Source organism: Hippocampus comes, unplaced genomic scaffold (genome assembly GCF_001891065.2).
Source record: "Hippocampus comes isolate QL1 unplaced genomic scaffold, H_comes_QL1_v1.1 scaffold127, whole genome shotgun sequence".
In the NCBI taxonomy this organism is placed as follows: Eukaryota; Metazoa; Chordata; class Actinopteri; order Syngnathiformes; family Syngnathidae; genus Hippocampus; species Hippocampus comes.
This window is the reverse complement of record NW_017805500.1, coordinates 96,231-108,733: the sequence shown is the minus strand read 5'-3', so window position 1 is coordinate 108,733 and position 12,503 is coordinate 96,231. Positions and strand designations below refer to the sequence as shown.

Sequence of the window (12,503 nt, the reverse complement as noted above, 5' to 3'; positions counted from 1 at the left end):
CTCATTGAAATCGCATATTGTTACTTCAACAAAGCAGGGATACGTCAAGCGAAATAGGGCAGGAAGTGGCTTCCTTTTATGGGCTGTGTGTCTCGCGGTGCCACAGTATACTTTCCTCCTCCTCGCCAGGTTGATCAGCTGAAGGAAGAGTTAGGTCACAGCCAATCAGAGAAGGAGGAGCTCAGGGAACGGGCCAATGAGCTACAGCGCGAGGCGTCCGCAGTAAGAGACGCGCCTCCGTCTCTGCCTGTTGGCTGCTGTCCTGCCGCTCGCTAGTCCGTGTTCGCTTTTTACCTCTCGTGCCGCTTCTATATTGCTTCTTTCGTCGACTCCCGCTAGTGTGACTGATGTCCAACGCTAACCCGCTCAACCTTCCGTGCATGACGTTTCCCAGTAGCTGAGTTAGGCTTGTTGATAGGTTGACTAATATTGCATAGAATAGTTACTGTGTGTGTGTGCTTTCACCAAGACATTTCAGCCTTATGCGACTTTGTAGTGGAGTACAAACGATGCATTAAAAATTGTCATTATTTTATTTGGTTTTGCTGATACGCTGAAGAAATAAAAGCCCCAAAAATGACCACGTTGATGTCTAAATATTAGCCGTAAACAAAAACAATCGATTTTCATGTCTACGTCACACACTCCTTCAAAAACATTTCAAAAGGCTTTCCACCACTATGCGAGTCCATCTTTTTTTTTTTTTTTTTTTTTTTTTTTTTAACCTCCTTGTTTTTATTTATTTATTAAAAAAACAGATGGATCAGGTGAAGCAGGAGCTGAATCGTAAGGACAGCGAACTGTTGGCGCTCCGCACCAAACTGGAAACTCTGAACAACCAGTTTTCGGACAGCAAGCAACATGTGGATGTCCTCAAGGAGTCGCTCACCGCCAAGGAGCAGCGGGCTGCCATATTACAGACCGAGGCACAGTTGCTGTTCCATGACCAAAAAAAAAGTACATCACATCAATCAGATGCGATGATGTTGACCTTCTCATTGTGATGCGCGCAGGTGGACGCGCTGCGCATTCGCCTGGAGGAGAAAGAGTCGCTTCTGTCCAAAAAGAGTCAGCAGATATCAGAGATCTCAGACGAGAAGAGCACGCAGAACGGAGAAATCAGCGACCTCAAGGACATGCTGGATGTCAAAGAGCGCAAAGTCGTCGTGCTTCAAAAGAAGGTCAGTGGCGGTTGTTGGTGTGTGCGCACACAAAAAAAAAAAAAAAATTGTTGTAACACTCAGCAGTTTCATTTCATTGGACTGCAATTTCAAATTACAACCAGCAGATGGCGCCCTGACACAGGCTAGTGGAAAAGCTGCAGCACACCCAGCACACAAAAGTGCCATTTTACAAGAAATGGCTGTCTGACTGCATATTTGGCGAGCGACATATGTGCGGGAAAAGCAAGATGCATCCGGCCGAATTAAATAAAAGCCACATGCGCCATTTATCCTGATCATCGTTAGTTTGGGAGTCCAGTGGTCAAGTGCACTCTTTGAAAGTCTCCCATAAACAGACGGGAGTTCATGAAGGACATAATTACCAATCAAGCAGACAGCTCTGAAGCAAGACAGAAGGGAGGAGAGAAGGGAGAGAGAGCGCGAGGGCGTGTTTTGAAATGCAGATGAATACTAATGAGCTGCCCTCGTTCAATAAAAGATGGCCTCTCGTCGGCTTCAAATGGAATGCAAGGCAAACTGTCTGAGTGGGCGCCAGTGACGCGCCCTGCCGCTTCCACCCGGGTCGCATCGTTCCCGACTTGTTTTTAAGCCATTTGCGCACGCTGAAATACCATCGGAGGCTTATTATTGCGACGGTGGGGGGAAAAAAAAATGGGGTACCCCGTCGACAATTTTGTCAGTTTCGAGAAGTGCAGAAGGGATCAAAGACTTGCGGCTTTTCAATGTCAAGCGCCCGCGTGTGTGTGAGGAGGGCGAGCTGTCAGTCAAGCTGTCAAGTGAGCGGTTGATTAATGAGGTGCCGGAGATGTTTTACTGCACGCACAAAAATACACGCCATGAAAGTGGGAGGCTTCTTTTTTTTTCCTTTAACTTGATGACATCAATTTTCATGTCTCAAATCATAAAGACACAAAAAAAGGAGGGACTCTAGTTTTATGTCAACTGCATTTTTTTTTATTTTTTTATTTAAATAGTTGATGATAATGTGATAAAAGCCAAGGCGATGTCAATGATCTGTTTTCAGCACGCTGCAGTGGCAGCCTTTCTGTTCACACCGGTACGAATATATTAAGACTGGCGGCGAGCAGATGAGCCAAAATGATCGAGGCCAATTGCTATTTTCATCTCGCGAACGAGCAAGTCTAAAAGTCGACTCCTTTAAACAACACCTTTGTGAATTTGCAAAGTCAGTTCATCAACCTCTCACTCACTATATACTGTATTAATGACCCCTAAGTTGGCCCCGAGGAGACATTTTGGACAGTCATGTGCTTCCAACTTCATTGGAACAGTTTTGTGAAGGCCCGCGGTGCCCCAAAGGCGCGTTTGGCTGAATTTGCTGTGGAAGCGTTTCAGTCATCAAACACCACGAGCCAAAATAGCTAAACGTCATCTTTTCCTTCCATTTTCACTTCCAGTAGACCCGACGGCCATTTTCCCGATACGTTCAGAAATCTGACTTCAGTATACTGCATACACACACACACACACACACACACACACACACACACACACGTGTTTATTTCTTCTCCTCGCAGATCGAGAACCTCCAGGATCAGCTGAAGGACAAGGACAAGCAGCTGAGCGGCCTCAAAGGCCGAGTCAAGTCCTTACAGACCGACACCTCCAACACTGACACGGCTCTGGGAACGCTGGAGGAGGCACTGTCTGAGAAGGTACGCGAAAACCCGGTCGCTCCTCTCCGGATGTCGCCCCCCAATCTGACCACCCGCGTCTTTTAAGCCAGCGGGAAGCGAACCAGTAATCACACGGCCTGCTTATTAAATTATTCACGGCATGTCTATTAATTGTTTGGTCACTCATATTCGGGCCAATGTGTGTATTGGCAGGCGTAGGTGACTGTCGTCTTCTACTTTCCCAAGCCCCCCCCTGCCCCCTGACTCCCCCTCCTCATTTTTATTGCATTGGATGTCTTTCCTGCTTTCTTTTACATTCTATCTTTCCCCTTATGTCACACCAACACCGCGCTCTTGTTGTGTCTTCAATTTGAACTCCCGTTCACTCGCTTGGACCGACCACGGCCAGCATCTATAGTCATTTAGTGGATATAAAATGCGCTGCCAGAACGGATTATGTGTCGAAAATCACGCTTTGGCTGTTTATCCTGCCGGAGCTGCCATACATATTAAGTTTAATGCAACTGTTATGAGCGTGGAAATTCAATCTGGATTGAAGGTGCTTGACTTTTTTTTTTTTTTTTTTTTTTTAATGTCGTTGTTTCCATCTGTCATTCTTCCCCCTTCCCCCTCGCCGCATCCAGGAACGTATCATCGAGCGATTGAAAGAGCAGCGGGAGAGAGAGGAACGAGAAAAGGGAGATGAGGTGGAGTCCACCAAGAAGGAGCTGAAGGAGCTGCGGGAGAAAGTTTCCCAGATGCAGGCCGACCTTGCGGACCGCGAGGTAAACACGCAAACATCGATATCTGTGCTGTGAGACCCGCACGGGCATATTCTCCACCCTCTCCTTCCCTGTCAAGGAGAACCTGACTGATCTATCGCCGTAGAACAGATCCCCCTCTCCTGCCAAGGTCCTTGTGCCGAAGGACCGCAATGATAAAACAGTCACGTCCCCTTGACAACATAATATAAGACCCGCGGTCGGTGGGAAGCACACCTCCTCGTGACGTTCATCTTAAAGCGCACATCTGCGGGGAAAACGAAGGAGAAAAGGGGGGGGGGGTGACGAGGCAATTTCCTGCACTCGTAATGACGCTGGCATTCGCTGCTAATGCGTGTGGTTAGCAACGCTGGAATGAGGTTTTGAAAATCCTGAAAACAATTCAAATCAAGTTGTCTCTGCTCCCAGACGCTGTGGGCGTGCCCACTGACTGTGCTCAAAACCGGCCCCTCAGCCACTTGACTGTCAACTGCCAATACAATACCTCTATTAAAAGCATCTTTCTTATACCCGCAAATATAGCATCGGCATATTCGATACGCGGGCGGCCCGGTGGTCCAGCGGTTAGCACGTCGACCTCACAGTGCAGAGGTACCGGGTTCAATTCCAGCTCTGGCCTCCCTGTATGGAGTTTGCCTAGTTTCCCCGCGCCTGCGTGGGTTTTCTCCGGGTACTCCGGTTTCCTCCCACATTCCGAAAACATGCACGGCAGGCTGATTGAACACTCTAAATTGTCCCTAGGTGTGAGTGTGAGCGCGAATGGTTGTTTGTCTCTGTGTGCCCTGCGATTGGTTGGCAACCGGTTCAGGGTGTGCCCCGCCTATTCCCGAAGACTGCCCGCGAGCCAACCTGTCGTGGCTGCAACAATGAGGCACTCTAAAGCAGCCACGCCAGCCTAAAACCTCTGTCAAGTGAGACTTTTTTTTCTTCCCTTTTTTCTCCTCCTAGCACGAGCTGAGTAGTGATCATGAAAACCTTTTAAAAGAGGAACCCCACCCAAACACTGCGCTAAAATGCACACAATATTGTTTAAAAAAAGAAAGGAAAAAAAGCCAGGGTGGGTAATTTCGCCTTCTCTGACTTGAACTATAGTATATGCGGTTACTTTTAGTATGTTGTGGGCTCATGAAACCGGTCGTTGTATAATTTCCAGATATACACGGGAGAAAATAAGCATTCCGGAATGCCCGTGTGGGGTTTGCCTGACAACAGCGGCATTACACACACACGCACACACACACAAAACCTAAATACTGGATAACGAGAGGAAAGCAGCAAGTATTCTCTGACCGAACACGATCATCCGCAATCTGGTTTTTAGTGGAGTCGGTCGAGTGTAAAATTATACGTCTTGGTGCCTCCCCCTCCTGTGCGCTGGACGCGTCTCTATCACTGCTGCAAAGACTGAAAAAGGGGGTAGAAAAAAAAAAGGAGATGGACTTCACGCATGGAAAGATGAAGTGGGAAGAATGAGGTGGGGAAAAAAAAGAGACAGAGTCAGGTCATGGGAAAAAGTTTTGAAGAGCAGGGTGATGATGAGTCACGCTCTTGACTTGAGAGGAATACCTCAAAGGATAAAAATACCAGTTTATTTTGATTGAGGGCTTTTATTTTCCCCACAGTTATGACTAAGATGCAAGGAGCAGGTTATTGCGGGACGGAAGTGCTTTTGAAAGGGGGGGGAAAAAAACAACGCCACCGTCAAGGCAAAGAGGTTAAAAGGTCGATGTCCGGTATGTTATGATGGAATTATAATTCAAACATCTATTTCCGTTCTGAATTATGAGTGACGGATCAGATTCTGATTATCTGGAATTTTTGGATCATTTGCGACCCTTTTTAAATTTTTTTTTTTTTTTTTTTTTTTTTTGTGTACACCCCCAAGGCTTCGGTTTTGGACCTGAAAGAGAAGGCCTCCTCCCTGGCCTCTTCGGCTCTGAAGAAGGACAACCGGCTGAAGAGCATGGAGATCACTTTGGAGCAAAAGAAGGAGGAGTGCGTCAAGCTGGAGAATCAACTGAAGAAGGTCCGTAAGTCAAATGCAGATGTGCGCGGACGTGGGTTTCTCCCGTCCCGTTTTTGACTCTTTGTGTAGGCAGACTCCCAGTTGGGTCGGTTTTGATTGACACTCCGCGCGTGTGAACGTGTGTGTGTGTTGCGTTTTTTTTTTTCTTCTCTCTCTCTCCTCATTTATTTGTCTTCTCCTGCACACACATCTGCCCATTATGCTGTCAAGACTCCCAAACATTTACGCTTCATATAAAGACCCGTAAAAGGGCTTGCGCACTCCCAAAACTAATAGGGTTTATAACTTGTGGGCACGCATACACACACGTGCGTATGCATACGCAAAATGTGTCCCAAGAGCAACATTTGCTTCTGGAAAACACATCACAGCTGTTATAACTTCGGGTCCTAACTTTGGGTTATTTTTCTTTGTTTTATTTTTGGTGTGTGTCTTCCTTTTGGCACAGCAGAGGTGCGGGGAGACAATGCGACTACTGTGTGTTTAGAGGCAAACATCATCTTAGAAACATTCCAACCTAGTTCAGAATCTGGAGATCGGTTTGCAGTCAGAAACGTCAAACGACTGACAACTCTGTCGTCATCAATTGTCTTTCAGCGTTTCAATTCTCTTTGACGGCGCATTCGTTCGGTATTAGCGGTCTGCAGCTAGCTACCACGCGGCGTCGGCTGCAGAGCGCCTTGTTGTTGGCTGTGAGTGCATGCATGCCACACAGCGAAAGATAGAAGGCAAACTTTTGGGTTTTTTTTTTTGGGGAGTTCAACTTATTTACAGCTAGCATGTGGACCGCAGCTTCAGGCTGCAGCGGCGGCTTTAGTGTCTCGTCGTCCGCCGTAAGTGCAACCTTGAACGAACCCAGACAAGAACGCAGCCTTCCCCACTTTCAGAAAAGATCTTTTGTCGTCCAAAATGGTGTGAAGAATCTTATATGAATGTTATTCAGTGTTGACAATGCTGCGTTTTTGTATTCGCAGTGCTTGCAATTGTGTTTTCTGCCTCGTTAAACCTGTATACAAGTCGTCCTCAGCACAAATGTTGTTTTTGGCTCGTTCCCTTCTGTCTGAACTCATTCAACTTCTCGTTTCCATAGTTGCCACTCGTCTCCCCGTTGATTTTCGGTGATTATCTTTCGTTCGCAGGCTCAAAGCGTGGCCGCCGAGTCAGCAGCCAGCGCCGAACTCGCTCAGCGCATCGCCAGCCTGGAGCAGGAAGTGAGCCGTCACAAAGAGGACGCCGACAAGGCTCAGGCCGAGGTGGAGCGGCTCCTCGAGATCCTCAGGGAGATGGAGAACGAGAAGAACGACAAGGAGAAAAAGATCCACGAGCTGGAGAGGTGAGCGACGAAGGGGGAAAGAAAAATCACCACCCAAAAGACATAAAAAGGCTTCACAAAGTCGCCCCGCAGCTCAGTAAATCAAACGCCAGTCTGGTTTAAATCATTGAATCTCAGAATAGACCCAACGTTGTTTTCCATTTTCCGAATTCATTCAATTATGCTTCTTCTCACCTTCTCTTCTTTCTCCCCCCTTTTAATTTGGACTTTATTGCATCTGTCACCGCCCGTCCGTTCTTATTTTAACCACCTCATTCACGCTCGCGTGTGCGCACATTGCTGCGCACACACCAGAAAGCCTTCTCATCTGTGGCGTTCTCAGCAGACGCCAAAACAAGCCCCTCCCCCAGCCGCCTCACAGCAGCCAATGGGGGGGCTGGTGTGGGACTACCTGGGCACGTGAGTGGAGGCTCTGTTAACCATTCGGAAAGTTGCACGACACACCCAAAAAGAGAAGAAAAAAAAACAACTCACTTTGCCTGTCAGAGGTCGGGATATGCCAGCGTCCCCTCCCATGCGGGGAAAAAAAATGACTCCCATCCTTCCTGTATGGGAAAACAACATTAATTAAAGTTGTCACGCATTGGAAATAATATAAACAAAAAGAGGAGATGAATGGCCGCATTTTTTTTTTCCTTTATGGGACGCAGCTGAATTCACTCATAAACTCCATTTAGAGGCGCAGCGTCGCACGCTAGCGGGCCGAGTTTCTCCAAATCTTAAATATTGTGACCGTTATCGCGGGCCGTCGGCGCAAGTTGCGCACCGCGGCCTGACAGCGCCTTCTGCTCCCCAAAACCGTGCGGCCTGCCACTCTTTGTTCTCGCCCGTCACTGATGCAACTCTTTCATTTAGTCTGTCTGCTATTAAGCTCGGGATGCTTGACTTGCTACTAACGACCAACTCCTTTTTTTTTCTTCCTTTCCGTAACAATCACAGGAATGGTTTCTAACTTCGGTGTGACTTTGTCTGTGTCCACCACCCTCGTAACACTTTTTGTCGTTGTTGTCGTCTTTGTGTCTGCCGACACCGACGGGCTCTTTTCCCAAAACGTCGCGCAGAAAGAGAAAAATTATTCAAAGGCCAGACGTCTTTTTCATCATCCGTGTCCACTTACTCGTTAGGTCCCACTGCAACCACTCCTCTCTTTCCATGTCTTTTTTTTTTTTTTTTTTTTGAGGGCAGTAAAACTAATGACTGTTAATGATTCCGGGGGACATTCGTTTCAAAGTGGCCACGTCTGGCCGACCGAAAAAAATAAAATAAAAAAATATGCGGCTATTTATAATTCAGCAACCACCGACGTCCAATTAGTGGGGGTTTAGCAGCGTATGTTTAATCATTTATTTCGTCTGAGGCGAGTCGCGACCGCAAACTGGAATGGGGCTCGCCCGGTGGATGGAGACCTCCACCAAGGTGCCCTCCAAAAGTATTGGAACGGCGAGGTCAGGTTTTTCTTTCAAAGGGGACTCTGTGTCAATATTCTCATTCATCCGTGGATTCTTAAAACCTGATCTCGCTCGCGACGAGACCGTGTGGTCGTAATGTTTCACCTCTCATCGTTGTTGATGTGTTAAGAGGCCGAATGACTAAAACCTTCGGAAGGGAATCTCCCCGGCTTCGAATGCGGGATGGAACGCTTCCTGCTCACCCTCGCGATCGATGGCCATCACTTGTTTTCATACCGCTGTGGAGTGTAAAATCTAGGCCAGGTGGAACGTTTCCACCCGGCCACTGTATGACTTAGCGGCGGCAACGCAGATGATGAAAAGCTCGCTTTGCGGGTTCACCAAGGCCAGCAATCGTCGACCTTCCTGCGTGTGTAAATCCAGCTGTATAATGCGGTGCCGGGCTATTTATTTCAGTAACAAGGATGGTAATTGGAGCAGACGGAGTGACTTCACACTGGGGGGAAATGGAGCTGAAAAATCTGCCATGATGGCCAAAATAAAGGATTTGGACAGCGGGGTGGAAAACAAAGCGAGACAGCGACGACGGAGAGGAAGGAAAGAAGAGCGAGAGCGCGGGATGGAGACGAGTTGAAAGAATTGGAAGAAAAATAAATAAATAAGAAAGGGGAGGACATTTGGAGATGAACAAATTGTGTCAAGTGGAGGCACCCAAGACATTGAGCAAGTCAAAACACACAATGAGCTCCCTTACTCACACTCTGGGCTCAAAGTAACCCAAATTGGCTGAACTTGTTCAAAAAAACAGACTCCAAAGTTGTTTCGTTTGCCTGCCTCACCATTGCACTGCTCGTGCCTTCCATCCTGCCTGCGGAACGCCTGTGCGATGATGATGATGTCTGTGCACCTGTCTCACTCGCGCTTCCCTCCGATCTGCCGTTGCACTTTGTGTGATCAAGCCTGATAACCCCCGCGCTCACTTCCTGTCTCACCTTTCCCCTCTTTGGCTTTCTTTCATCTCGCCGACGCAACGTCGCCCTGCCAAGTCTTGCCTCGAGGTTAGTATACGGCATGCCTTCTTTTTCCTGCCGGCGTCCTCCTTCGGTTCCCGTCCTCGCTCTTGTCATAAACTCTGCTTTTTTAATCATTCCCGTCGTGTCTCGCCTGGCTTTGCCCGGGCTTTTCCACTTTGACGGCTTCTTGCTTTTGTCAGTCGCATCGCTGTCTCCCTCGAGGAGGAAACTCTCGCACCGTTGTACCATCCTACTCATGCTCAAACTTGAATCAGCACATGTTCATGAATGCGGATGCACGCTTGCGACTAATGAACTCCAGAAAGGGATATCGCTTGATCAATTTTTACACTTCGGTGGGTTGGGGCAATAGGCCGAAAAAGAACGTGAAAGTGTGGAAAGCATTTTTCTTGAATTTGCGAAGAACAATGGAGAAGTCCAATAGACCATATATTTGTGTGGATAAGGCACGCAGTCAACGTCACGCATGGTCGTGTATATCCGGAAATCAATTTCTTGGTCTTGTTTTTGTTGGAATGGACAGAAGCTAAAAAAATAAAAAATAAATAAAAACAACAGAACAAAAATGTCCACCCCCCCAAAAAAAAATATTGTGAATGCCCTTCCCTCAGCATTCACGCAATTAATCCAAGAGGTACGAGAGCGAGTGAGCGTGTGCTAGTCAGCCGATAGCCCGCAAAATCTCCGTGCAGCACCTCTGCGCTAAGTAAGAGTCACACAAGGACCTCAAAGCAACTGCAGGAACAAAGAAACAAAACAATTCTGTTTGGGGGGTGGGGGGGGCTGCGGAAACATTGATGTCAGACGTTTGGCGGAGGATGAGGAGTTCCTCACATCAAAATAGGAGATGTGTCGCACGCAAAAAAAAAAAAAAAATAGAAAAGACAAACAAAAAAGGTGATGAAAGAACTTCTTTCGCTTACCAACTTTTTCTTCTTCGAGTTTCCCACGAGAGTTGACTCACCACAACATGAGCGAGGACGGCCGGGAAAGTTCAAACCTTTTAACGGCACAATGGAGAATAATTCGGGTAGAACTCAGAGAAACAAGGAGATGTTGGGAAATTCAATATGACCTTTTTGCCTCTAAAAAAAAAAAAATCACCAAGTTCTTTAATGCTGGAAATGAAATACCTACGCATGAAAGCAGAGGGCTGTTATCGTAACTTAGCATGAAGCTCATCGGGCCTTGTCCAACACTAACAAAACCCCCGAACAGCGTGTTCAAAACTACTTAACGCGCTTTATCGCATCTGTTTAAGCCTTACCAAAACGCGCCACTAATTTCACGCTCAGGAGCTGGAACTCGGACAATAATATGAGCCTTTTGAGGTACTCCTGCTTTTTTTTTTTTTTTTTTTTTTTTTAAAGCATTCTCTAGCTATGTCGTGGATGATTTGTCCGTTAAAAAAAAACCCTTCAAAAACGAAATGGCGAGACGGTAGAATGCAATTTTCGTTCCATACATATCTGTCAACGGTAGTGATTTTTAAGATGTGGTCAAAGCAACACCCGGGGCTCATGGGCTCCCTCTAGTGGTATCTGAAAGAATCACTGAATTAAACGTTGAAACTCTTGTTTCCGTTCTTTCGTTAGCAGTTGGGCTTTTGCTTTGTCTTTGTTCCCATTTTAACCTGATTAACCTTCACATGCCTTCCATCCATGTCTATAAAGAAGCAAGAAAATATGAGCTATTAGACTTCCTTTCAGTGTAAAAAATAAAATAAAATTGCGATGTTTTTTTTTTTTTTTTGTAAAAGAAAGCGCGAAAGTGGCTAAAAGGAAATCCTTGATGTTAATTTTGTGTGAACTGTGTGCAGTAAACATATATGAGTCCCCGGGAGTATTTCTGATCAAATATTGATGCCGGACTCCAAATGCAATATTAATATTACCTTCGCGCGGGCGCCTGAATATGAGCCGCATGCTAATGAAGGAGGTAGAAAAGTTCTTGTGTCGGTGAGTTGAAGGGAAGTTTTTGGAGCGGTGTGTTAGCGTGGCGAGTAATTTATCTGGGAATGTTGGCGGTTTCGTTCAAAGTGCCGTCACCTCGCTTTTGCGCTTATTGACGTTAACGCCTCGCATAGCGTGTTTGCCGCGCGGGCCACCCTGTTTACGTGAGCGCCGGCGCGCTTAAATGAACACATGTAACAGCGCTCTCTTGAAATATTTGCGTGTGTGGTCCGAGGGGCTTGATGCCATACAAAGCAGCTCGTGTTTGGACTCGATATAAATTTGATCTCACTTAAGGAGGAATTTAAAAGTGCATGGACATAAATTCCTTGCATTCTGAAGCTTCTCATGAGAGGGCAAATATGGAGGTTCAATACCGGCGTATTTTTTAGCGCCGTGGGAGTCCGATGATCACGTTTTAAGAGCCTGCAGCGGACGTTTCGGGGTGAAAAATGTGGCAATTGTTTGACGGCTGCTGCGGTTGCCTGTCATCCATGGTGCGCTAAGTGGATGGGGATAGAACCAAAGAGCCTCAGTCAGAGGCAGAGGCAAAGGGGGGTGGGGTGTGGGGGAAGCCAACGAGAGCAGAGTGGAGTTGCCGTCGAATGCGCGAGGCTTGTGATCTACAAGCAGCAAATGAACTAGATGCAAGCCAAACAAGTGATTAGCAGGATAAAAATCAAGATGAAACCAGAGCGGGGGGTCAACAGGGAACACTGCCCGACCGAAAAAGAAAAAAAAATCAACTCCACATGCACCCCCTCGCATACATGCAGTAAATGTTGCATGAAGAAGAGGGTGGGGGTGAACCTCGGAGTGCTGGATGCTAGGCGCTTCCTGGACATTCTCCAATCGGAACATTCCTGCCTTTTTATGACCTGTTACGCACACACGCGGGGCTAGAAAAGATATTTCTCCCCCCGCCCCCCAAAAAAAAATACTGAAACCATGCAAGGTGATGCAGATCAGATTGAGCATGTGTCTTTTTATGTGACTTGATGTATTTCGGTGACAGGCTGAGGTGAAGAAGAAAGATCCGGGTCAGGGCACCAATTGAAAAGTTCTGCGGGAACCTTCACCCGGTCCTTTTATCTTTAATGCTCGCAATAGTATACTCACAGTAACTACCAGAAGACTGCATATTCT

General features: G+C 47.0%; 1 protein-coding gene across 9 annotated transcripts in view; it reads left to right on the top strand.

Annotated features, from left to right (window-relative positions):
- Nucleotides 1–12,503, top strand: part of LOC109520038 (ELKS/Rab6-interacting/CAST family member 1-like) — a 55,759-nt gene that overhangs the window by 13,449 nt on the left and 29,807 nt on the right. For 3 of the 9 annotated variants that reach the window (XR_002169075.1, XM_019876980.1, XM_019876986.1), the window contains 9 exons: nt 130–222; nt 759–926; nt 1,014–1,181; nt 2,723–2,860; nt 3,466–3,606; nt 5,489–5,629; nt 6,769–6,962; nt 7,257–7,361; nt 9,418–9,429. Coding sequence is in view for 7 of the 9 variants with exons in the window: in XM_019876980.1 (XP_019732539.1) it covers nt 130–222; nt 759–926; nt 1,014–1,181; nt 2,723–2,860; nt 3,466–3,606; nt 5,489–5,629; nt 6,769–6,962; nt 7,257–7,361; nt 9,418–9,429 (1,160 nt within the window). In the remaining 2 variants the exon portion in view is untranslated. The remainder of the gene's footprint in view (nt 1–129; nt 223–758; nt 927–1,013; nt 1,182–2,722; nt 2,861–3,465; nt 3,607–5,488; nt 5,630–6,768; nt 6,963–7,256; nt 7,362–9,417; nt 9,430–12,503) is intronic. The other 6 variants (XR_002169076.1, XM_019876984.1, XM_019876981.1 and 3 more) reach the window with 5 other exon arrangements.